The following is a 24,209-nucleotide window of genomic DNA, read 5'->3' on the forward strand; positions in this document are numbered from 1 at the left end:
GGGAGAAGGCAGAGGTGAGCTGGGGGGAGCAGTTCCTCTGCCCCACCTGGGTTACTTCCTGCGACCCTCCCCATGCCCCCCACCGCCGCAGCTCACCTCCACTTGGCCCGCTCCCCTGAGTGCACCACCGCCACTCCGCTTCTCCCTCCTCCCTCCCAGGCTTGCCGCGTGAATCAGTTGTTTTGCAGCAAGCCTGGGAGGGTGGGGGGAGCAGAGTGGTGACGCGCTCAGGGGACCAGGTGGCAGTGGAGCGGAGGTGAGCTGGGAGAGGAAGAGGTTCCTCTGCGTGCCCCCCCCCAGGGTTACTTCCTATGGCCCTTCTTGCACCCCCACACCATCGCAGCTCACCTCCGCTCAGGGCCCGCTCCCGGCTTTTTGCACCCCAAGCAAAAAAAAAAAGGAGCCGGAGTGCCGCCCCCTTGGAAAGTGCCACCCCAAGCACATGCTTGGAACAATAGTGCCTAGAGCCGGCCCTGGGTGGTGCATGCAAATGTAGGCATAATTAAGGGAATGAAGGCTGCACCACAACATTATTCCTTTCAGGAATGCATACGGAATAGAGATAGAGGGAGGGTGCAACATGAAGCAGCTGCAACCTGTGGTCCAGGGGCTAACCAGCTTGAACAGTATGTGCACAACTATAACTGAAGACTTCTGGTAGGGTTCTGGCAAACATGTGATTTGCTGCTTCATGTTGCCCTTCTTGAGTACTTCTATATGGACCCCCGTTGCGTGCATGCGTGCGCACCTAGATGCATGAGGCTGCTTTCACGGGTGTTGTCTGGCCATGATTACTTAGGTCTTTCTTTATTCAAATTCAATTCTTAACCAAAGCTGTACATGTCCTGTTTTAGTAACTTTTAAGTATACCCTCAAATTAACACTCTAAAACCACTGGATACACTTTAGCAATGCAGCGAGCTGCCCGCACAATGCCAGTGCGCTCATGTTTACCCACCAGGATGATAAATTCCCCAGACAATCATCCCCTAGACCTTAGCCAGCCCATCACTGCACCCTGAAACTAATGTTTTAGGTCTCTCATGTAGGCTGTGTGGTGTAAAGTGGGTGTGTGGTCATCCAGATCCCTTTTGGCCCTGGCTATGTGCTATATACCAGGGTCTGACTAACTTAATTTCCTGTTAGTCTTTTCTCAGCTGGGTTGCTATCTGCTGCAAGTAGGGGCCACTTTTGCAGGCTTGGGTTCCCCCTCTTCCTACCACACCTATGGCCATGGTCAGTTCCACCCATCTTTACCTTTTCCTGTCTGTACACGTGACCATTAATACTAGTTTTGTGAGAGGAAGAATTACACTCATTGCAGTAGTGTCCAAAGGTCCCAGCCAGACTCAAGGCTCCATTGTTCTAGGAGTCGTACAAGCAAACACATGAGAAGATACAATCCTTGTCCTGAAGATCTGGCATCTCAGGCCATACTCCTGTAATCAGATCTCCACGGCCAGATCTTTTATCTATTGGGAGGAGGAATTCATGAGAGGATAAGTGTCCACCTGAGTGGATCTGATTCCAGGACTGGGCCTCAATGTAGGGGTTCTAACCCTGCCAAAACTTGCACACTTGGTTGACTTTATACAGGTGAAGAGTCTCATTGAAATCATGCATAAGGCTTTGCAAGATTGAGGCCTAGGCATATATGCATCGTGCACTTGTTTCAATTCCCTGCATAATTTTGAAAACATTTCAGGAGAACAGGGCTCTCGATTTGTCTTGTCACATTAAATTATGTGTCAGATAAATTATTGGTCTCTGTGAAAAAGACTCCTAATGTGCATGGACACATCTCATTCAGCCTGTGTAGTTTTTTAAAACAGAAATCTGATAGTTGAAGGCAGGAAGAGGATTGGGCAAGTTTTGAGTGAAATCCAGCAGAAAGGCCTCTAGCAAAAATTGTGGTCCTGTATTGTATTTAGAAGAGCAAATGATTATCCTGGGAAATATCTTGTCCCATTGGGATGAGATGGAGGCACAGTAACATGACCTTGTTCCTGGTCTACCAGTACTGGTTTCACGCTGTGCAACCTGAGCTGTTGAGTCTTTCTAAGTGACTTCCTTCATCTCAGGTAGCTAGGTGCAGCTTCTACCCTGCATCTTTGCTGCCTGTGTTAGCCATCATTTTCAGGGTTCACACTGGATCTGTCCACTTGGCATAATGCCCAAGATGATATTTTGGACAAGCCTTCATTGCTGATGGCATAGCTCCAATGAGCAATCCCCTACTTCGGTTGTTACACCTCCTCCATCACGATGAGGTTCAGGTCAGACTTGCGGGGGAGACTCCCTATTAAAAGAGTTCATCAAGTCTGTTCCAATGTTGGACTCTCAGGCCATTAAGATTTCACAGTTGCACAGGAACAAACCAAATGACGAACTAGTGCTATGACCAACTGACTGTCTGGCTAAGTGTTGAAGAAGAAGAGAGGATTGTATTTAGGGTTGCCAGGTGTTCGGTTTTCGATCAGAATGCCGGGTTGAAAAGGGACCTTGACGGCTCAGGTCAGCATTGCTGACCAGGCTGCTAAAAGTCTGGTTGGTGGCACAGAGGGGCTAAGGCAGGCTCTGCACGGCTCGCGGAAGTGATGACAGGTCCCTGCAACCCTAGGTGCAGGGGTGGCCAGGGAGGCCATGCGTGCTGCCCCCCACCCTGAAAGCCAGCTCCGCAGCTCCCATTGGCCAGGAACTGCGGCCAATGGGAGTTGTGGTGGCGGTGCCTGTGGGTGAGGGCCTCGCATGAAGCCTATCTGGCTGACCCTATGCCTAGGAGCCAGAGGACATGTTGCTGCTTCTGGGAGCCACCTCAGGTAAGCGCTGCCCAGAGCCTGCTCTGCACCCGCAACTCCCTCCTGCACTCCTGCCCCAGTCCTGAGCCCTCTCCTGCACCCCAAACCTCACGTCCCCAGCCCCACACTGCAGCCTACACCCCTAGCGAGAGCCCGTACCCACCCCCCAACTGCCTGCCCCAGCCCGGAATCCCCTCCCACACTCCAAACCCCTCAGCTCCACACCCTAGCCTGGTGCTCTCTCCTGCACCCCCAACCTCTTCATCCTCGCCCCCTGCAGAGGCTGTACCCCCTCCAGGCAACAGAGGAAGGGGGGATGGAGTGAGTGGGGGCAGAACAGGAGCAGCGGGTGGGATAAGGGTGTTCAGTTTTCTGCAGTTAGAAAGTTGGCAACCCTAACTGTACTGTAGATTTCAGATTATTCAAAAGATTTGTATTTACTCAAAAGACAAAAAAGCAATTTTGTTATTTTGCAGAGAGCTGGATTGAAAGATGTCTCAATGAAAGTGAAAACAAACGGTATTCCAGTCACACCTCTCTGGGGAATGTTTCTAATGATGAAAGTAAGTAATTTTTCATTCAGTTTAAGTGAGGTTATGGGTATGCCCATGTGCAGAAGTTAACTTGTTAAAACATGCCATCGTAACGTTGATGCTTATATGCAAATCTATCTTTCTTTCATCATGATATTGAATATATAAAGAAAAAAGTATATGCCTTACAATGAGGGTAGTTCTACACTGCAATCCAAGGGGTGATTTCAGCTCAGGTAGGAATGCCCTGCTAACGGAGTTAAAAATAGCAATGCAGACATGGGGTGACTGGCTTCAACAGGGCTAGCAATGCAAGTACATACCCTGGATTCTGGCATAGACTCATAGACTCATAGGTCAGAAGGGACCAATATGATCATCTAGTCTGACCTCCTGCACAAGGCAGGCCACAGAACCGTACCAGTCCACTTTTATAACAACCCCTAACCCAGGACTGAGTTACTGAAATCTTTAAAATTGGTTTGAAGACCTCAAGCTGCAGAGAATCCACCAGCAAGTGACCCATGCCCCACGCTGCAGGGGAAGGCGAAAAACCTCCAGGGCCCCTGCCAATCCGCTCTGGAGGAAAATTCCTTCCCGACCCCAAATATGGCGATCAGCTAAACCCTGAGCATGTGGGCAAGACTCACCAGCCAGCACCCAAGAAGGAATTCTCTGCAGTAACTCAGTTCCCATCCCATCCAACATCTCCCCGCAGACCATTGAGCAGACTTATCTGGTGATAATCCAAGATCAATTGCCCAAATTAAACTATCCTATCATAACATCCCCTCCATATGCTTATCAAGCTTAGTCTTAAAGCCAGATAAGTCTTTTGCCCCCACTACTTCCCTCGGAAGGCTGTTCCAGCACTTCACTCCCCTAATGGTTAGAAATCTTCGTCTAATTTCAAGTCTAAACTTCCTAATATTCAGTTTGTACCCATTCGTCCTCGTGCCTACATTAGTACTAAACTTAAATAATTCCTCTCCCTCCCTAACGTTAACCCCCCTGATATATTTATATAGAGCAAGCATATCCCCCCGCAGCCTTCTTTTGGCCAGGCTAAACAAGCCAAGCTCTTTGAGTCTCCTTTCATAAGGCAGGTTTTCCATTCCTTGGATCATCCTAGTAGCCCGTCTCTGGACCTGTTCCAGTTTGAATTCATCCTTCTTGAACATGGGACACCAGAACTGCACACAATATTCCAGATGAGGTCTTACCAGCACCTTATATAACGGTACTAACACCTCCTTATCCTTGCTGGAAATACCTCGCCTGATGCATCCTAAAATCGCATTTGCTTTTTTAACAGCCGTATCACATTGGCGGCTCATAGTCATCCTGCTATCAACCAATACCCCAAGGTCCTTCTCCTCCTCCGTCGCTTCCAACTGATGCGTCCCCAACGTATATCTAAAATTCTTATTATTAATCCCTAAGTGCATGACCTTGCACTTTTCACTATTGTATTTCATCCTATTATTATTACTCCAGTTTACAAGGTGGTCCAGATCTTCCTGAATAGTATCCCTGTCCTTCTCCGTGTTAGCAATACCCCCCAGCTTTGTGTCATCCGCAAACTTTATTAGCACATTCCCGCTCTTTGTGCCAAGGTCAGTAATAAAAAGGTTAAATAAGATCGGTCCCAAAACCGATCCTTGAGGGACTCCACTAGTAACCTCCTTCCAGCCTGACAGTTCACCCTTCAATACGACCCGCTGGAGTCTCCCCTTTAACCAGTTCCTTATCCACCATGTTTGTACAGCCCTTGCTAAAGCCTGGGCTACTGCATCTGTACTGCTATTTTTAGCAGTACTGCAAGCGCACCTTGGATCGCAGCATAGGTGTAGACTTAGTTGCACTATGCTGTTTTTCAAGGCAATGATTTGGTAAATGAAGTGAACCGTGTTGTACAACACAAAAAGGCAGTTACACTATACATGGGATTTAAAACTGTTGGTTATTATTTGTGTAGTGTTAGCAACTACGGACACCAGTCATGGACCAGGATCCCCCTGTGCTAGGTGCTGTACAAACAATCTAAGTAATGTAAAATAGGTTTCCAAATCCAGTCATTGTTGGAATGAAAGAGCGTTTCAGTTGTGTAGTCTGAAGAGCCAGGTTACTGTGATAGCTGATAATATTATGCATGTTTTCATTGGAACGTTTGCTAGCCTCCCATTAAAAACATATTGAAGAAGAAGTAGTATTGTCTGTTGGTTAGATCAGGATACTCAGAGCCAGGGCTTTGGTAGGGCTCTGCGTGGGCACAGGGGTCTGCCTGAATAGAATAGGTTGCAGAATTCAGGGCTCGCTGTATAAAAAGTTATGATCTGTAAAATGCAACTGTCAGGATTAGATCAAGAGTAAAATCATCTGTTTTGTTTTTAACAGGTGACCACTAGACAGTTGGAATGCAGACTAAAATAATAAACAGTGGCTTAATCAATCCATCCTACTGTATATCACGTGTTTAAAAATAGACTCTCAGGTTACAATCACATGTTAAATATGCCCTTACCTATGCTACTACTACCTTAGGTTATTAAAGGGACAGTGGCAATTTTAAATCTAGTCAGAGGAAAAAATATTTTAATTATCTTCAGTTATAGCAATTTTAGGTGTTGCTTATAACAGGTTTAAAAATCAGGCAGAAATGATTTTTAAGATGAGTTTCCCTTTAAAATTCTTCTTCCTTTTTTTATTAACCATTTACTTCCCCCCATTTTGGCTTTTTCTTTTCATTTTACTCAATTTAGATAGAGAAAATAAACAACATAAGTAATTTTCCATCTCTGCATTTTATGTGTTAGTCCATGCTACAATATATGTTTGCATTTCTTACTCTGCAGGAGATTGCTTAGGTCTAAACATAAACACTTTTAACTGAAATGTTTTAAAAATCCATTTGTTTACTATGCTTTTAAAAAACAAAGACAAACAATCCGCCCACCCCATATTTTGCATTCAATCTATCCGACTGTCCCTCCTCACGTTTTTTTATTGCATTAAGGGAGAATTACTCTGAGGATGTCCAGTTGCTATGGTGTTGATGATATGACAGTACAATAATCCAGTCGTCCTTTTTATACAGGGACTCTGCTCCCCTCTGCTCAGGGATCTAGGTGGGACAACCCTCTACTTTAGAAATATGGGAAGAGAAGAATGATTGGAACCTCCTGACACTTGTTTGTGACCCTCAAATTGAGAACACATGCTGTAATTCACTGAAGCAAACTGATGAGTATAGTTGAGAAACCACTCATTTGCCAGGTTTTATTTTAGAAATTAAGGAGTTTCTCTGCCCATGATTCTGGCAGATTCACAACAATCATTTGTTTGCCCAGGTTTTGTGTAGATGGAGATCATTAATACCTTATAACATCAATTTCAAACTGTGTGCTAAACCTGAATAAAGCCATCTTTCAAGTGATGCCTGACATGACTTAACTCCTAATAGCCGAAGAGTTCAATGCTGAGCAGTCATACTTTTCAGAATGCTCTCGATGTCTGCAGACCCAATCCAAAGTCCATCAAAGTCAACGGAAAGACTCCCGTTGACTCTGAGCTTTAGATCAGGCCCATAGTCCAAGCCAGTGGGAGTCTTTCTTTTAACTTTGAGCTTTGGATCAGGCTCTGATTAATGTCTTATAGTATGGGTAGCTCTTACTCCAGAGCTTTCTGTTTTGGATCTGCAAAGAGTATATTGGTTCTGTGCAGGTTTGAGCTTATTTGATTGGCTAGTCATTCCACTGCAGGTGGAGTTAACTGGTGTCGAGGTCACTTTGGGTAATGTTTTTTTGCTTTATGGCAAGTATTAAACCTCCTCTAACTCCCAAGTGTCCCCTGAGCATCTAAGATGGCCACTTCATTGGTGGGCCAAGGAAATTCCATCTGTGGTTTATCAGTGTATTGTAATGGGTCTTCTGAGAATCAGGATCAGGGAAAGAAGTGCCATATTTCAAGTGTCTCTGGGCTGATTCCGCTTCCCAGTGCATCTGTGAAAGGAGTTTATATGACCATGTGTCAGTCTCTCATCTCTGGTAGCTTGTTGGGCTGATGTAAAGGCATGTGAAGTCATTGGCTCAGCATCTATACCTAATCACAGGCTTTTCAGCTCAGCCTCAGCAATTTTAGGGGTACTTATTGAGAACCTTGGGACTGATTTCTGAATCTCAAGACTTTCTGTGATGCCATGCCTGCAGACCCCACAGAAGCCATGCCTGCAAAACCCCGAGCCATAAAAGTGACATTGACTCAATGCACCTAAATTAGCAGATATATTTTTCTGAAATTTATGTGGAAAGGAATTGCCATAGCTAATTTGAGCTGAGGTCCCCATCCAATTCAGTATCAGTCTTCAACAGTGTCTCATATCAGATATAAATATTTCCTGGGGGAAGAAAACTGTCCATTTTCCAACCCTCTCTAGTCAATTAATCTTGTGTTCCTAAGTCATGTAGGTGTTTTGGAAACTCCCAGCCTGTACAAGGAACACAAGATCTGCCCTCGGGGCCGGATTCTCACCCATGGCTACATAACAGTGAGAGATATGGTAACTACTTACCTTCATCTAGCTCAGTGGCTCTCAACCAGGAGTCTGGAGTCCTCTGTGGGGCTGCAAGCAGGTTTCAGGGGGACCCCCAACCATGGCTGGCATTGGACTTGCTAGGGCCCAGAAAGCCAATGTCCTGCCACGTAGGACTGCAGCCTGGGGCCCTGAGCCCACCACCTGGAGCTGAAGCCTAAGCAACTTAGCTTCGCGGTGCCCCCTATCGTGTGGGGCCCCAGGCAGTTGTCTTTCTTGCTACCCCCTAACTCTAGCTCTGGCTTTTATAAGCAGAAAAAACATTGTTCTGACACAGCTGGGCTGTGGAGTTTTTATAGCATATGCAGGGCGGGGGGCGGGGAGGCTCATAAAGAAAAAGGTTAAGAACCCCTGATCTAGCTCATTTCAGCACTGGGCCCACCAATCCTAAGAACAGTCAGACCTACTGTGGAAATTTGACAGGGGAGGGGCCGTTCATCTGAAAACTGTGGAGCTGCTCGGCTTAATGCAGGGAGTTCATCCAAATCTGACTTCTGCTTCCATTGCATCTCAGGGGTCCTATCACACTCGTTGGACTGCATGGGGATGACGTGAGGGGTCAGTACCTCTCAGATGTCCCAGCAGGTATAAAGGGAGATTCTTCCCAGCTGCTTGACAGACCTAGAGACTAAAATCAAAATTTTCAAGTGTCCACTATTTTTACATCCCTCAATTTGTGCATATACAACTTAACATGTGTAGGTGTCTGTGTTTCAAAGTTGCTGAGCATCCCCAATTCTGTTGACTTTGGTTGGAAGTCTGACTCTGAAAATTAAGGAATCTCTCAAGCGGGGCAGCCAAAACCATAGACTCTTATGAAAACTTGACCTTGGTAGCGTTTGCAAACCACAAACAGAGCTGCATGCTGATAGCCTTGAAGCAAAGCTTCCAGTCAGGAGGAAGGCAGAACCATTGGCCAAAGAAACTCCCAGGGTTGAAGTTTTTTGGTTATACATAGTAAGTGGACCCCATTTTTTACATTTTGTCTTCTCCTTACCCCTTCTCTGGCAACTTTGGAATAGCAGCACTGGGGGTGGGGGGAGACTGTCTTTGCTGTAGGGTGAAAGAGAGGGCCAGGGTCTTATACCTGCTGTACAGAAGAAAAATAATTGATGTGAGATGTTTCTCTCCTCATCTTTATTGCCATTTGGTGAGTGTAGGGACTAGGGTGTTTTTGGGACCTAATTGTCCCAGTCTGTTCTTGGTTGACTGGGCCTTTCTGGCTGTGGCTATTATAGGGTTGCCAGGTGTTTGTTTTTTTACTGGAATGCCCGGTCAGAAAGGGACTCTGGCGGCTCCGGTCAGCACCACACACTGGGCCATTAAAAGTCCGGTTGGCAGTGCTGCTGGTTTAAGGTGGACTAGTCCCTACATGTCCTGGCACTGTCCTGTGCCCCGGAAGGGGCCAGCAGGTCTGGCTCATAGGTAGAGGGGTCATGGGACTCTGCACGCTGCCTTGAGCACCAGTTCTGCACTCCCATTGGCTGGGTACCACACCCATGCCCCAACCCTGAGCCCCCCTCAAACCTGGAGCTCTGTCCTGCATCCCAAACCCCTCATCTCTGTGCCCACCGCAAAGCCTGCACTCCCAGCTGGAGCCCTCATTCCCCCCTGCACCCCAACCCCCTGCCCCAGCCTTGATCCCCCTCCCACCCTCTGAACTCCTCAATCCCAGCCCAGAGCACCTTCCTGCACCTCAAACTCCTCATTCCTAGACCCACCCCAGAGCCTGCACCCCCAGCCAGAGCCCTCATGCCCCCAACCCATTGCCCCAGCCTGGATCCTCCTCCTGTACTCCAAACCTCTCAGCCACAGAGCACCCTCCTGCACCCCAAATACCTCATCCCCCACACCAGAGCCCATACCCCCAATTGGAGCCTTCACCCCCTGCACTTCAGCCCCAGCCCAGAGCCTCCTCCTGCACCCTGAGCCCCTCATTTCTGGTCCCTCCCAGACCCTGTACCCTCTCCCACACCCCTGCCTCAGCCCAGAGCCCCTTCCCATACTCGGAACCTCTCGGCTACACTGCCAAGCCTGGAGCCTCCTCCTGCACCCCAAACCTCTTATCCCTGGTCACACCCTGGAGCCTGCACCCCCAGCCAGAGCCCTCACCCATTTCTGCACCCCAAACCCCTGAGTCAGCCTGGTGACAATGAGCAAATGAGGGTGAGGAGAGCAAGCCATAGAGGAAAGCGGGAATGAAGTGAGTGAGGTTGGGGCCTCAGAGAAGGGGTGGGGCATGGGTGGGGCAAGGGTGTTCGGTTTTATGTGAGTAGAAAGTTGGCAATCCCAGTCATTGAGTCCTTCACTTAGTTTCAGCAGGGGAGCACAGCCATCTTCCCTGCTCAGTTGTCGTGAAGGTATAATTCAGCTGATAGACTCATAGACTTTACGGTCAGAAGGGACCAATATGATCATCTAGTCTGACCTCCTGCACAAAGCAGGCCACAGAACCCTACCCATCCACTTCTATAACAAACCCCTAACCTATGTCTGAGTTATTGAAGTCTTCAAATTGTGGTTTGAAGACCTCAAGCTGCAGAGAATCCACCAGCAAGTGACCCATGCCCCATGCTGCAGAGGAAGGCGAAAAACCTCCAGGGCCTCTGCCAATCTGCCCCAGAGGAAAATTCCTTCCCGACCCCAAATATGGCGATCTGCTAAATCCTGAGCATGTGGGCAAGACTCACCAGCCAGCACTCAGGAAAGAATTCTCTGCAGTAACGCAGATCCCATCCCATCTAACATCCCATCACAGACCACTGGGCTTACTTACCTGCTGATAATCAATGTTGACAGGCAGCACCCTGACTGCTGGTTATGTCACTGGGAGAGCTGACTCACTAGCTCAGCTCCTGGAGATGAGGTGCTATTTAAAGCGCATGCACATGGCAGCTGCATAGCACAAGTGTGTGCATGCAGACATGGGATAGCCCTCAAGTCTTCAAATGCTTTTCTTTAATTGCAGCCATGGAGGTACTGAGAACTCTGGTGTTGGAGGTACCTTGAGCCAGGGTTTGTTCCTGTTTCTGTATTTCTTTTATAGAATACTTAGCATTCATTTAAATAACAGTAGTTTGTTTTAATGTAGGGCACTGTTCTGTGGTGAAGCAATAAAAGAATAAACACAAAAGTAAAGGAAAATGACACCCATTATTATCTCCTTGCTGTACGAATGGTTGCAGAACCTGACCTGAGGCAAGATTGAAACAGAACATTCCATCTTCAATTTCATGTCAATTTTGCAAAACAGGAAAAATAATATTGGCTGTATTTCTTTATGAAAAGAAGGCTAAATATAATGCATAGATCTGCTATTCAATTAGCTAATGAGATCACAGGAGTATATTGTAGAAAGGAGAAGTAAGCAAGCCTGTACACAAAAAGGCGTATGGGCATATGTTTATTTTCATACCTAAAACTCATCTCCCCCATGACTCCTCCTTCAGGTGCAATTATCCCTCTCCACCTCACCAAAAAAGCACCCTTTGAAAACACAAACAAAAACCAAGCTACCCCTCAACCTCTCCTTCCATGAGACTGCCTTCTCCTCACCTCCACTTCGAAGCAGTGCTTAATTTCTGTCAGGGCTGAGCCCTGGCACCTCTAGGCTTGGCAATTCATAGCCCTGGCACCTCTGGGGCTTGCTGAATCAGTTATGAAAGTAAAAAAATAGCTTGAGGCCCAGCACCTCTTTCATTATAAATTAAGCACTGCTTCCAAGTGTTAGAAAGGAATGAAAAAGGATTGCAGGATTCATATATATTAGTGTTCTGGAACCAGCAACAGCCCCTTCAGGTCTCAGTTTCTTGGTTTTACTATGATGTAATCAAAACCACACAATACCTTTTTAACCTTGCAAATCCCACTTGTTTATTTTACATCTCTAGAACACATGGATTATCATTGTAATTAATTGGCAGTGTTTTAAACAAGCACTTATTTGTGGCCGTGATGTTACAATTATGAATGATCACCTTTTGCTTTACAAAAATATCATCTAATTTTTCACCATCTTAGACACAACTGGAGTTCTTCATGGTAATCTTTCCACATTCATGATAATTTCACTTAAATGAAAATAACATAGTGAAACAGGTAGCTCTAGAGCTGATGACAAAAAAATGGTCTTTTGGAAAATCTGGGCTTTTTGCCCAACAAACAAACCAAAATGTGGTGGTGTGTTTGTTTTGTTTTTGTTTTTGTTTTTTAATCAATGAAAAATATTTGCCCAAAACCAGACAAACTGAAACATTTCAGTTTTGTGACAAAAAATGTAGATTTTTTTTTGAGGAAGCACTTTCATGAATATTTTAGATGTACTGAGAATCCAATTTTCAATTTAGAAAAACAAACTATTGTTAGAAAAATTTTGAGCACCATTAAGCTCATTCCCTCACTGAGATATAAAGGAGGATTTAGTGTGTAGCCTGCAAAGTCTGAAAGGAGGAACCCAGGAGAAGACAAACCTTAGGAGACGGTTTTACCTGGGGTCTGTGATCTTATAATTAATTTTGGTGTTAATAACATTAAGTGCCATGAAGGATTGAGTTTGGACTATTCATAGTGTATAGCTTGTGCTTGCTATCAGATTGGTTAAAACACCTGCTCATAGTTCTTTACATGAAACCCCAGCAACTAAATGGATGGGGTTAGTGACTATACTGCTGTATAATTTAGATACTGGTAAGATATTTCATATAGTGTCACATGATATCCTAAGGGAAAATTAAATCGAGCTGGCATAGATGAAAAGATGATAAACATCTCAAAGCTAGCTCATTGACCAGAACAGACAGAATAAGTTTAGAAATTGTAGTCTGTAGAGGGAACAGCGTCCACTGGGTTTCACAGGGTCTGATACTTGTTCCCATTTTGTTTACCATTTTTGTTAATAAATTAGACAATAAAATAGAAAGTACTAAGTTAATGTATGACCTTATGTCTGGGAAGAATAACCCTAAGCATAACAGGAAGAGGAGACTTAGAGACAAATTCTGGCCTCTTGTGCATGACTCCTGAAATAATAATTGAGGCCACCTTTATGCATCTGTTTATGGATTTTGTCTTAAAAATCAGCAACATTGGAAATGACATTGGTGTGCAAAAAAGCTAGATAGTGCCATATTGTAGGGGAACTAGTAGTGACATCTGTACTTGGGTTGCCAAACACTTTCCTTTATGAAAGATGCTTGTGATCTGTTCTCTGCAAATTCTCACACCTCCATTGTTTTTTGCATAGCACTTTTAATGTTCAACAGGAGGGATGCCCTCCTCCGGCTACAGAAGTGCCTCTTCTTTGTCTCACAAAATTCTGTTTAGGTTTTGCTGAGAGATAAACTGTTAAAAATGGCCATTTCTCTTCTCTCATTCATTTTCCCTCAGGAAAGTTTTGGCAGCCTGCTGGAATAATAACACACGTGCACACACACAATTCTAAGGCTGTGTCTACATTGAAATGCTACAGCTGCAGTGCTGCTATGTGCCACTGTGGTGTAGACATTTATTACAGCGATGGAAGGGTTCTTCAGTCGCTATAGTAAGTCCATCTTCCTGAGGATAAGTAGCTAGCTTGACAGAAGAATTCTTCCATTGACCTAATGGTGTCTACACTGGGTCTAGGTTGATGTAATGATGTTGAATGGAATGTGAAATTTCTTGCAGCTCTGAATAATGTAGGTCAGTGGTTCTCAAACTTTTCTTTTTGTGGACCACTTGAAAATTGCTGAGGTCTCGGTGGACCACTTAACGGGATCATTCCAAATGTTGTTTGTACTGTTAGCTAACTATCATAAAGCGCTTTGGATAAAAGCACTATATAAGAAAACCTTAATAATAGTTAATGTTTATTTGTTCTACAAATAAAAGCACACAACTCATATTTTCATACCTTTCTAATGCAATGGATGTGCCCTCTCCCCCGCCATGGCAGCCCCCAAGCTGGGGCTAGGAAGGAGGCGGGGGTCTCTCCCCGGCAGCTGCAGCCCTGGAGCTGGGGAAAGTCACCTCTTTCTCTGGCAGCCACAGCCCTGCAAGTCACAAATTCTCCCCCACTCCCTCTTCTTATCCCACTGCCCTCTCCCACCTACCCCCTATTCTACCCAAGGCTCACCTCACCTTACATGTGTGTCTTTTCCAGGAACCAGGCACCTAATTAGTGGAGCCATGCACTTCATTCTTTCATCTGCCACCGTTGAGGTGCGCACTTTAGAGGGAACTATCTGCAGACAACTATCCTCATAGTCAACTTGTGGAACTCCTTACCTGAGGAGGTTGTGAAGGCTAGGACTATAACAGCATTTAAAAGAGAACTGGATAAATTCATGGTGGTTAAGTCCATAAATGGCTATTAGCCAGAATGGGTAAGGAATGATATCCCTAGCCTCTATTTGTCAGAGATGGAGATGGATGGCAGGAGAGAGATCACTTGATCATTGCCTATTAGGTTCACTTCCTCTGGGCCGCCTGGCATTGGCCACTTTCGGTAGACAGATACTGGGCTAGATGGACTTTTGGTCTGACCCGGTACAGCCGTTCATATGTTCTTATGAACAGAGTACAAACTATGCAGACCACCTGAATGGAGCTTGCGGACCACTGGTGGTCCATGGACCACAGTTTGAGAACCTTTGATGTAGGTTAAGCTAACTTAACTTTGTAGTGTAGACCAGCCCTGAGGTTGACCTCATGCTGCCCGCATCAAAGCTGCAGCAAACAGTGTTCTGGGAATGTCTGGGAGATTCCAGAGCAGTTGTAGTGTGTATGTGGGGGGAATCAGGTTGGGCTCCCCTTCCCTCCCTGGACATGGCCTGTAGCCCCTCTGGGAGTACCATATGTGGCAGAAACCAGCCGGGTGCCCCATGAGACCCAGCAGCATGTTTCCTCCCCATCTCCCAGGGACACCAAGGGACTGGACCTCCTCAACTTCCAGGACAGAGAGAGAGAGTCAGTCAGGGCAGGCTACCCCGGTGAGAAAGTTGTTACAGTTGCACATAACAGGTTTTGTTTTCACCCTTTTCCTTTTTAAATAAGCCCTGTGAAATTACCTTTTTAAAAACTGTATTTAAATTTGTGCAGCTATCCGGTGCACTGAATGAGGCAGGTGTCCTGTGGAAAAAAGCAGAATGTGGTAATGTAATTAAAGACTGTATAATATGCCTATGCACAAAGGGACAGAATTAAGGTTGTACAGATGACCATAAATCTGACATTTCTTAACTTTCAAGTGAGACCCTTCCTTTAATATAACCTAAATCAGTCCCCTTTAAGGAAGTCAACACTCAAGTGCTGGGCAGCATTAAGTAGAGCAGTGTTTCTCAACGTGTGTCCTGAACCCGCCTGGCTTAGCTGAGTAGGAAGAAGGGCATGGAGAGATTCTACAGTTTCTGCTTTCATTTAAAAAAAAATGTTGGTCTCCAACTATTATGATTGCAAAGAAAACCTTCAAAAGGTGAAGTGAGTGTAACTGAAGGAATGTAGGAGTTTGCAGAGAGTCAAAAACAATAGCTCTAAAATGTGATCTGAACCACTCATTTAAGTGGGCGCTCACTGGGATGATGATACTTTAAATGGCATCATTGTTAATTATTACACTGCTCATCAAAGCATGTAAGAAAGAAGAGGAAGCAATGTTGCCAATTTTTGTGATGACTAAATTTTATCTCAAGTATTGTGGTATCTGGTGTTTTTCTTTAATTCCCAGCTTCTGGAGTCCTGTGATTATGGGAGGCTCTCCACTTTCACTTTTTAAAAAAAATCCAAATTTCTAGCCCTTGTGGTGCAGAGAGAACCTGGAAAATGTGGCACTTCATGATTCAGAAACCAGGGGACAAATATTTATTGGTTTGTTGTTGGTTTTGTTTGGTTTTGGCCCCTGACTCATGGGTTTTGAGCATTAGGAGTTGGCAGTACTGAGGAAGTATTATATTAAGAAGATCTATACCAACATTTCCCAAAATGGGTGTAGGGGACCTGGGAGGACTAGCCAGGAGAAGTGTGGAACATGTATACAATTAAGCTGTGAAGCAGCACATGGCAAAGTGGTGGGGGCCAAAGTTCTTTCAAATAGGCTGGCTAACTCAAGGAGTGAATGCAGCCTTCAAGAAGTACCCAACAAGATCAAGTACCACCACTAGGTGCCATTCTGGTTCCCCCAGAAAGTTCTGGAAGCACATTCCAGAGCATTCTGGCATGACTCAATAGTTAGTTAGTACCCATTATGCCTTTGGCATTTAGGGCAGCAACAAAGCTCCTCCGCTCCTATCTGTTTCTGGCATGTCTTTCAATGGTTCCCCAGCTTTTCAGATGTGCCCCAGGTTTTTCAGCTTGGCTTCCACAGCTCTTTGCCACGTCATTTTCAGGCAGCCTCATTTTTGCCTGCCTTCAAATGTCCATCTTATTGCTACTCTGGTGAAGGAGTCAATTTTCATCCGAAGCACACGGCCAATCCATCTCCAACACTTCGTGGTAATGATGGTGCTCAGATTTGCTTGGCTGCACTGTGTGAACAGGTCATGGTTTGAGATTGTTATGGGCCAACAGATGCGGAGGATTTTTCTGAGGCAGGTTATATGGAGTGAAGACAGTTTTGACATGTCGTACTTTGTCATTCCCCCTCGTTCTGCTCTATAAAGTAATGTTGAAAGTATGCAGTTCTGATAAATCTTGAGTTTGGTTTTGGTGTTGTATTTTTATGATTTCCAGAGACTATATTTAACAATCCTCAGAGTCTGTGCCAGGGGAGGGCAGCTTTTTGCTCCTGGCAGGTTCAACATGCTGGATTGGTCTGTGAAGGAGGGGCCAGACAAAACAGACACGGTGGTCCTCCAGGTTGGGGGTTAGGCACAGGGCTAATAACCCTGTTCTGTAAAAACCAAAATATATTACGGAAGCGTGGAGAAATTGACCATTACTACATGTGATGGCTTTCAAACATGACTCAAGGGCTAGGTTAAATTGTGAATATTCTGTAGTTAATCCTGCATATGGAGGAGATGTGCTGTCTGATCGATGGTCCATGTGCTATTACAAACTAGGAAATGATGAACCTGGATATCAATACATCTGGGGGTTCAGGTGACAGCAGAGTTGTACTGTACATTACTTAAACATCCCTCCTGAGAGGGATTCTGATACCATCTAACACCTCTGAGTATGTACGCCCTTGCAAGTCACATTTGCCCAGGAATTATTTAAAATGTATTTTTTTAACTGTTATAAGAATTAATTGGGACTCGAGGCTCAAGTGGTAGAGTGGTTGTGTGCTGTGGTGTTGAAGGTCCCAGATTCTGACTCTTCTAATGACCATGTTGGGGTGGGGGGTTTGTTACATATGACATAACGATAACCCCTATACACAACTCCTCTCTCATTGTCAGGGCCTGCTGCAAGCCAAAATATACATAGCTTTAGCAGTGAACTAGTCTAGGGGGATCATTTTACATATTTCCAGAGTTTAGTCTCTATTCTTGGAAGGCTGTGAAGTCTGACAGATTTCTTTGAATAGATAGTTCCTTATCAGCTCACAAATGCCTGAGCAATTCCCACTGAAATGACATACCATTTTTTATTTCTCAATAGATGAGGAAAAAGAAAATAACAGAGCATCCAAACCACACTCTACTCCAGCTACTCTGCAATGGTAAGACTCTTTTTTTAAAAAAGAACCCCTTTGATAATTCCTTATCATTTTCATGCTCTATCCCCAACTAAAAAAAACTGTAGGCCTGAGAAACCTCACAAAGCAATAGTGTTTTCACTGCATGTGGGCATTCTATGCGGTTACACTCTATATGATAATCTGTCTGGCTGGTTGTCCTAATTATGTTTTTTGTACATGGAGCAAGTTCAGATCCAGTTTGCATAGGTCTTTTGGGCAGATGTATTTGCCACCTAAGCAATGAGGGTTTTGGTTTGGTCTGTTTAATTTTAAAACTATAAAGAAAAATAAATGCCAAGAGTTTTTCAGTCTTCAGGACCCCAATTCAGCAAAGCACTCAACCAGGTGCTTATGTCCATCCCTGTTAGATGTAGGGTTTCCAGGTGTCCAGTAGGGAATGCCTGGCTGAAAACAAACCCTGGTTGTTCCGGTCAGCACTACTAACCAGGCCATTAAAAGTCCGGTTGCTCCAGGGCTGGCAGGCTCCCTACGTGGCTCTGCACAGCTCTCCAGAAGCAGTGACATGTCCCTCAGCTCCTAGGCGGAGAGATGGCCATGGGGACTCCATGTGCTGCCCCTGCCCCACCCTGAGCACTGGCTCCACAGCTCCCATTGGCTGGGAACCACAGCTAATGGGAGCTGCTGGGGGCAGCACCTGTGGGTGGAGGCAGTGCACAAAGCCGCCTGCCCACGCTCTGCCAAGGAGCCGAAGAACATGTTGCCACTTGCAGGGAGCGCCCAAGGTGAGCACTGCTCGGAACCCACATCCTGAGACCCCTCCCACACCCCAATGCCCTGCCCCAGTCCTGAACTCCCTCCCACACTCAAACTTCCTCCTGTGCCCAAACGCCCTGCCTCAGCTTGGAACCCCCTCCCGCCTTCTGAATCCATGGCCCCAGCCTGGAAACCCCTCCTGTACCCCAAACCTCTCATCTCCAGCCCCACCTCCAAGCCTGCACCCTGTGCCCCATCCCAGATCCCCCTCCTGCACCCTGAACCCCTTATTTCTGGCCCCACCCCAGAGACTGGACTCCTAGCCCATAGTCCATACCCCCTGCCACACCCCAAACCCTTCAGCCCCAGCCTGGAGCCTCCTCCTGCATCCTGAACCCCTCAGCCCCAGCCTCACACCAGAGCTTGCATCCCCAGCTAACACCCTCACCCCCTTCCACACCTCAACCCCTTGCTCCAGCCCAGTGAAAATAAGCAAGTGAGTGAGGGTGAGGGAGAGTGAGTGACAGAGGGATGGGAGGATGAAGTGAATGGGGGTGGAGCCTTGGAGAAGGGGCGGTGCTTCAGGGCAGGGGGTGGGGCAACGGTGTTGGGTTTTGTGTAATTAGAAAGCTGGCAGCACTAGTTAGATGAGGTCCAAATGCTTTAAGGTACAGAAGGAAAAAGAACAGCAGGAGTTTGACTGTGTGATTCACCTCACATGTCATAATCCCATCAGCGAGAAGGAAGACAGGAAGGAGTGAGAGGAGAAATTAGGTGGTGGAGCGGGGGTGGGGAGGTAAGGAGGGGCAAGGTTGAAAGTAGATGAGAATGCATTAGAGCATTATTGTGTCTCATACTATGAATAAGTGAGGGATGTTCCACCTTTTCACACTTATTTACTGCAGTATTTTCATTTTATGTTTTGAGGACACAATCTTCTGAGCTCTATTTCCGTAGCTTGTGTCTTCTACTTTGATTGTCTTTTTATTTTTGTTAGTTTGTCTATTTCAGAGAGAGTTGAGGGCACAAAGTACCTTGCAGGAAGTGCTCTGCATCTGGTAGGATTGTGCTCTAGAATTGTGATCTGTAGTCAATTGAAACACTCCTTGGACTTTGGATTGGACCCTAAGTGCCCTGTTGGAAATCAATGTCCCTGAACTTGTTTTAATACTTTCCAAAGTAAATAACTAGAGGGGCTATTGTTAGCTCCACTCTACTTCAGCTATCAGTACTTTTCAATATGTCAGGTGACAAAGGGATTACTGCCTACCGTACCTCACTTAGCAAAATGTTGGAATACTTACCTTGCTGTGTCAGCCTCTTGAGACCCATGTCTTTAAAAGGACATCAAGCAAAGGAGCCATTTTTCAAACATGAATACCCAATTTTGCACTTGGACCCTTAGACTGTCACTCAAACACCCATTTTAGGTTTCTAATTTATCCATCACAGTATGAAAATTGGGTTGGTGGTCTACCTCCAACATGCTTCACTGTAGACCTGAATGAATACATTGCAGAGAATAATCTATCCAATGAATTTGCCTCTTTTCCTGCATTTGGAATATTCATGAGCAGATTGCTGTTTCCCCACATTTGTTGTTTAAAGTTTATTCAATGACATTTTTCATTTTTATTTGACTATAGATCGATCTAGAGGAACTTATTGTGGGTATTCAGTGTTCTGACTGGAGGAACCCATAAACAATTCTGATTCAAATACTCACTCAGACTTGCAAATTTAAATTGATGTGTAATTTGACTCTGAAAATCACTTTCTGCAAGTATCTATGCCAAAGAAATTCAGTCTCTCAGATGTTTGTGGTCAGTGAATGAAAAGGGTGAGTGAGTGTGGCCAAACAGAATTCATTAAAAAGTGAAGAGTGAATATTCACAGGCATACTGTTACTATGCATTATTCACCCAGTCTACTTTACCTCCGTAGAAGGTAAACAAAACAATGTAGGACACTCCATCTAAAATAAAATAGCCAACAGCGCTTAGCAGCCATAAATCAAGACATTGTTTATTTTGTGGTAGTGCCAGTTAGAACTCTTCCCCTTCCATCCCCCTCAAAGGAGCAAATAACATAGTAGCCAAGAAGTGAAACTGAATTGGAACACATGCCAGTGATACTGCTCTCAAAAGAAAACATGCAAATACTATAAACAATATTCAGCCAAACACTTTCAAGCTTCCTCATTCATAAAGGTTAGTAAATCCCTAAACCCCTGGGATATTGAACTCTGCTGGAATGCAGTCTGCACAATAATGCCCATTCAGAAACATTTGCCAGAGAATCCTAGAATTTAGAAATGTAAAAGGTTTGTTGCATCATGCAGTCTATCTGCTTCCTGCTACGTACATGTTACGTTATGTTTTCTCATGTTTATCTAGTGCAGGCATTTTCCCTTTTGACTTTTTGCAGAGCATTTAATTCCCTCTATTGAATATTCCACTCAAAAAAATATGTGAGGACACTGAAATAGATGCAGCAACTTTCTTCTGTGTTTTTAAAATATAACTTTTTCTGGTGTCAAATTAAACAATTCAATTATCTTAATAATTAATGCCTCAGAGCTTCACAGTTTAGCAGCTGTGACACACAATAGTAGTTTGGCGTTTCTTCCGTTTGTTTATCTTGGTATTATCTCTTTGAATGTTGCTGGTCTCACCTGGAGAAGCTGTGCTACTGGATAGATTATACTGTATACAAGCAGACACTAAAATATCTTGGCCAGTCTGCTGTAAAGTGCTAAGCTTTCATGGTGTGAAGATGTCGTTTTGCACTGTTCTAAAAAGCCTAACTCGTTAGCATCAGATTAACCATCATATTGCAGTAGCACCTAGGAGCCCTAGTCATGAACTAGGACCCCATTGTACTAGGTGTTGTACAAACACAGGACAAGACATACCTAGTAGTTTAGTTTCATGTGTTTGTTTGACAGCTCTGCCTGCAATTGCCTTGGACTCTGCCTTTTCATGATTGTAAAAGAGAGAAGGCCAAATTCAGTTGGAGACAGCCTAGCGTATAAGCATGTGCAACTGCCATGAAAGTCTGGGCCAAATTCAGCAGTGATATAAATGGTGATATAAATGACTCATTGGGCCTAAATGGCAAAATAATGTAAACAGGACTAAGAAAGGGGGAAAGAGAGGATTGTGAGAAATATGCCTTCCTTGGCATAGTAATTCCATCAATAAATATAGGAATTAATTGTAGTTACATTGCAACAGCTTGGCATATTATGTTGCTTCTCATTTCAGAATAAAAGTCTGTATGATCAGCACTTACAAACATTACTCAGATGCAGAATAATCCCTTTTAATCTAGCAGTGTATAAGTACAAAGGGGAACAGTAACAAAGGCAGATAAAATTGTCTTTCCTATAGAAACATTAGGGTTTTTATTGCAATACCATGAGTGGTACAAAAGCTTTCATACTGAACTACTGGATTGCTTTATTAGGACACACATATATTTCTGATAATGATTTGTTAGGCAGAAGATTGAGTTCATTATCTTTCCACAATACTGTAGGATGAAGCTGAATTCAAAATATGATAAAGTTGTTAAATAAAAGGCAGGAAAATAAAAGAAGTGGAGCAAAATGGGGTTTTTGATCATTTAAAAAAAAAGTTCAGGTATAATGGAGCATTCTTCAGTGTCAGACTAATGACTCCCTGTGAAAGAGAAGAGAAAAAGAGAAAAATTCATCAGATATGAACAGAAATAATTAACTGCTTTTCTTTCTGTCCTGTCTTGGTCAGGGAAGCTGACATGCCAATTAGCCGCTGTAGTATAGAAATGAACTCACTGGGTTTTGAAAAGAGGTCTTGTTAAAGGTCTATGAATTTGGGGAACGATGCCGTGATGATATTCCTGTAGAAACCAAGGAAGAATAGATGTTGCCCTTACAAACCAATTCCATTCATCCAGCCAGATATCTTATTAAAATAGTTTGCAGTCACAAATGGTCACAATAACTGACATGGAGGGAAGGTCTGCCAAAGGCAGCAAAACAGAGAAACTCAGGTTATTTGGAGATCTGAACTTTTACAGGTAACTACTTCAAGGACCATGTTTGCTTTAAAATCCAGGTTTCCTGAGCAAATATTGATTCCAGCAATATAATTAACAAAAAAAAGGAGCGTACCCTTTCTGACCCTCCTTCAGCAAGATACTATAAACGTGTGAGTAGGAGCCTCGGAGTCAGTGGGAGTACCCATGGGTTTCAAATTAGGCATGTGCTTAAGTACTTGCCTGAACTGGGACCTCTATTATTTGGGAAAGATCAGCCTCCAGAAAATAACTTTCAAAGCAACATGGTCTCACATCAACAGCTTTATAATTATTGAGTTATATGGAGACTCTCATGTTTTAATGGCAAAGCGCTTGTGTGTAAAATTAAATCTATTGTGGGGAATTATTATTTTCTATGAGGTAGAATAGGACAATATCTTAATGTTGCATTCAGCACTTGGTAGATTCTTTTTATCCTGTGTTGTACATCAGCATCTGTAAGAAACCATTGTACAAAACATTATCTGTGGAGAGCCTTCCATTTGATGCGAATATTTTATTTTAGCTACTCCTGTTTACTTTATGTAAATCAGCTAGAAGTGAAAGTATTTAAAATATTTCAAGATGTTGATGGTGACTCTTGCTTGTACTCATCATCTAGGGCGCATCAGAATGTTGCCACTTAGTGATTTCTTTATTCTGTCATTGTGCATTCATTCGTTTAACCCATATGATTTAAAGTTATGATATAATAGTATTTGTTATTAAAATAGCACCTAGGAATTTCAGTTAAGGATCAGGGCCCCAGTGTGCTAGGTACTGTATAGACAAGTAACAAAGAAGCCACTGAGAGCTCACAATCTACATAGCAGATAGAATGCAACAGGTAGATGATATGGACAAATGGGGTGGAGGTGAATTGGAAAGATGAGGTAACAACAGAACAGAGGTTAGCTGAAAAGTGAAAGTCACTTAAACGTGCAGGTTTGCGCACTATTTATAATTCAGGGCAGCCAACATATTTGCAGTTTTCTTTGTTTGGTATTTGCTTTTTAAGGCTGGAGGAGAACTATGAGATTGCAGAAGGCGTTTGCATTCCTCGAAGTGCTCTCTACATGCACTATTTGGACTTCTGTGAGAAAAACGACACGCAGCCTGTTAACGCTGCCAGCTTTGGGAAGGTGAGTCTAAACTGCCATGACAAGCCTTGCTCCCTAATCTTGCTCTGGCAAGATTTTGATATTTAAAATGATAAAGGCTGTAGCCTCAGAAAAACTGTCACTTCAAGTCAGAGGTGGAGATGCATCAAAGGAATACGGTGCGTATTAAAACTCCAAGAAAAATGTGAAGCATTTTAAACACTTGGAAGGTCGGGATTGCTTTTCATCGTGGTTAAAGTGAAAATGCATTTTAAAAAATTGATGGTTTTTATGATCTGCCTGTTCATGGGAGCCCTTTTGCTTCAAAATGACATTTATGGCATTGGCAACATGGAAGCCAAATTCAAAAGAGTGTATATAATTCTGTTATTCCTTAATATTGCTTTAACAGTAATAACAGTATTTATAAGTGTTAAACAGCAACAATTCAGGTCATAAAAACTGTTAGTGTGGACAGAAGTGCATATTAATTCTGCAGAAATATTGGAATGCCCATTGACTTCAGTAAAGATACTCCTGATTTACACTAACATGAGTGAGAGGAGAACCAGGCCCATTATATGTCTTGTGTTGGCCTTCTGTGAGTGGTGAATTTCACCTACAGTACAGATGTGTTCAATAAAACTTAGCTGTGTATTTCAGTACTGAGTTTCAGTCTTTTTAGGAGCTCTCAGTAACCTGGAATATTACCAGATGTTCTTACTTTTTGAATTTGCAGATAGGCGGGTGTCT

At 44.2% G+C, this 24,209-nt stretch overlaps 1 protein-coding gene across 1 annotated transcript in view; it reads left to right on the forward strand.

The window, feature by feature from the left end:
- RFX4 (regulatory factor X4) overlaps window positions 1–24,209 on the forward strand; it is a 129,689-nt gene that overhangs the window by 22,034 nt on the left and 83,446 nt on the right. The window contains 3 exon segments of the mRNA XM_030544991.1: window positions 3,275–3,361; window positions 17,502–17,562; window positions 23,375–23,498. Coding sequence (XP_030400851.1) covers window positions 3,275–3,361; window positions 17,502–17,562; window positions 23,375–23,498 — 272 coding nt within the window.

This window comes from Gopherus evgoodei, chromosome 1 (assembly GCF_007399415.2).
Source record: "Gopherus evgoodei ecotype Sinaloan lineage chromosome 1, rGopEvg1_v1.p, whole genome shotgun sequence".
Classification (NCBI taxonomy): Eukaryota; Metazoa; Chordata; order Testudines; family Testudinidae; genus Gopherus; species Gopherus evgoodei.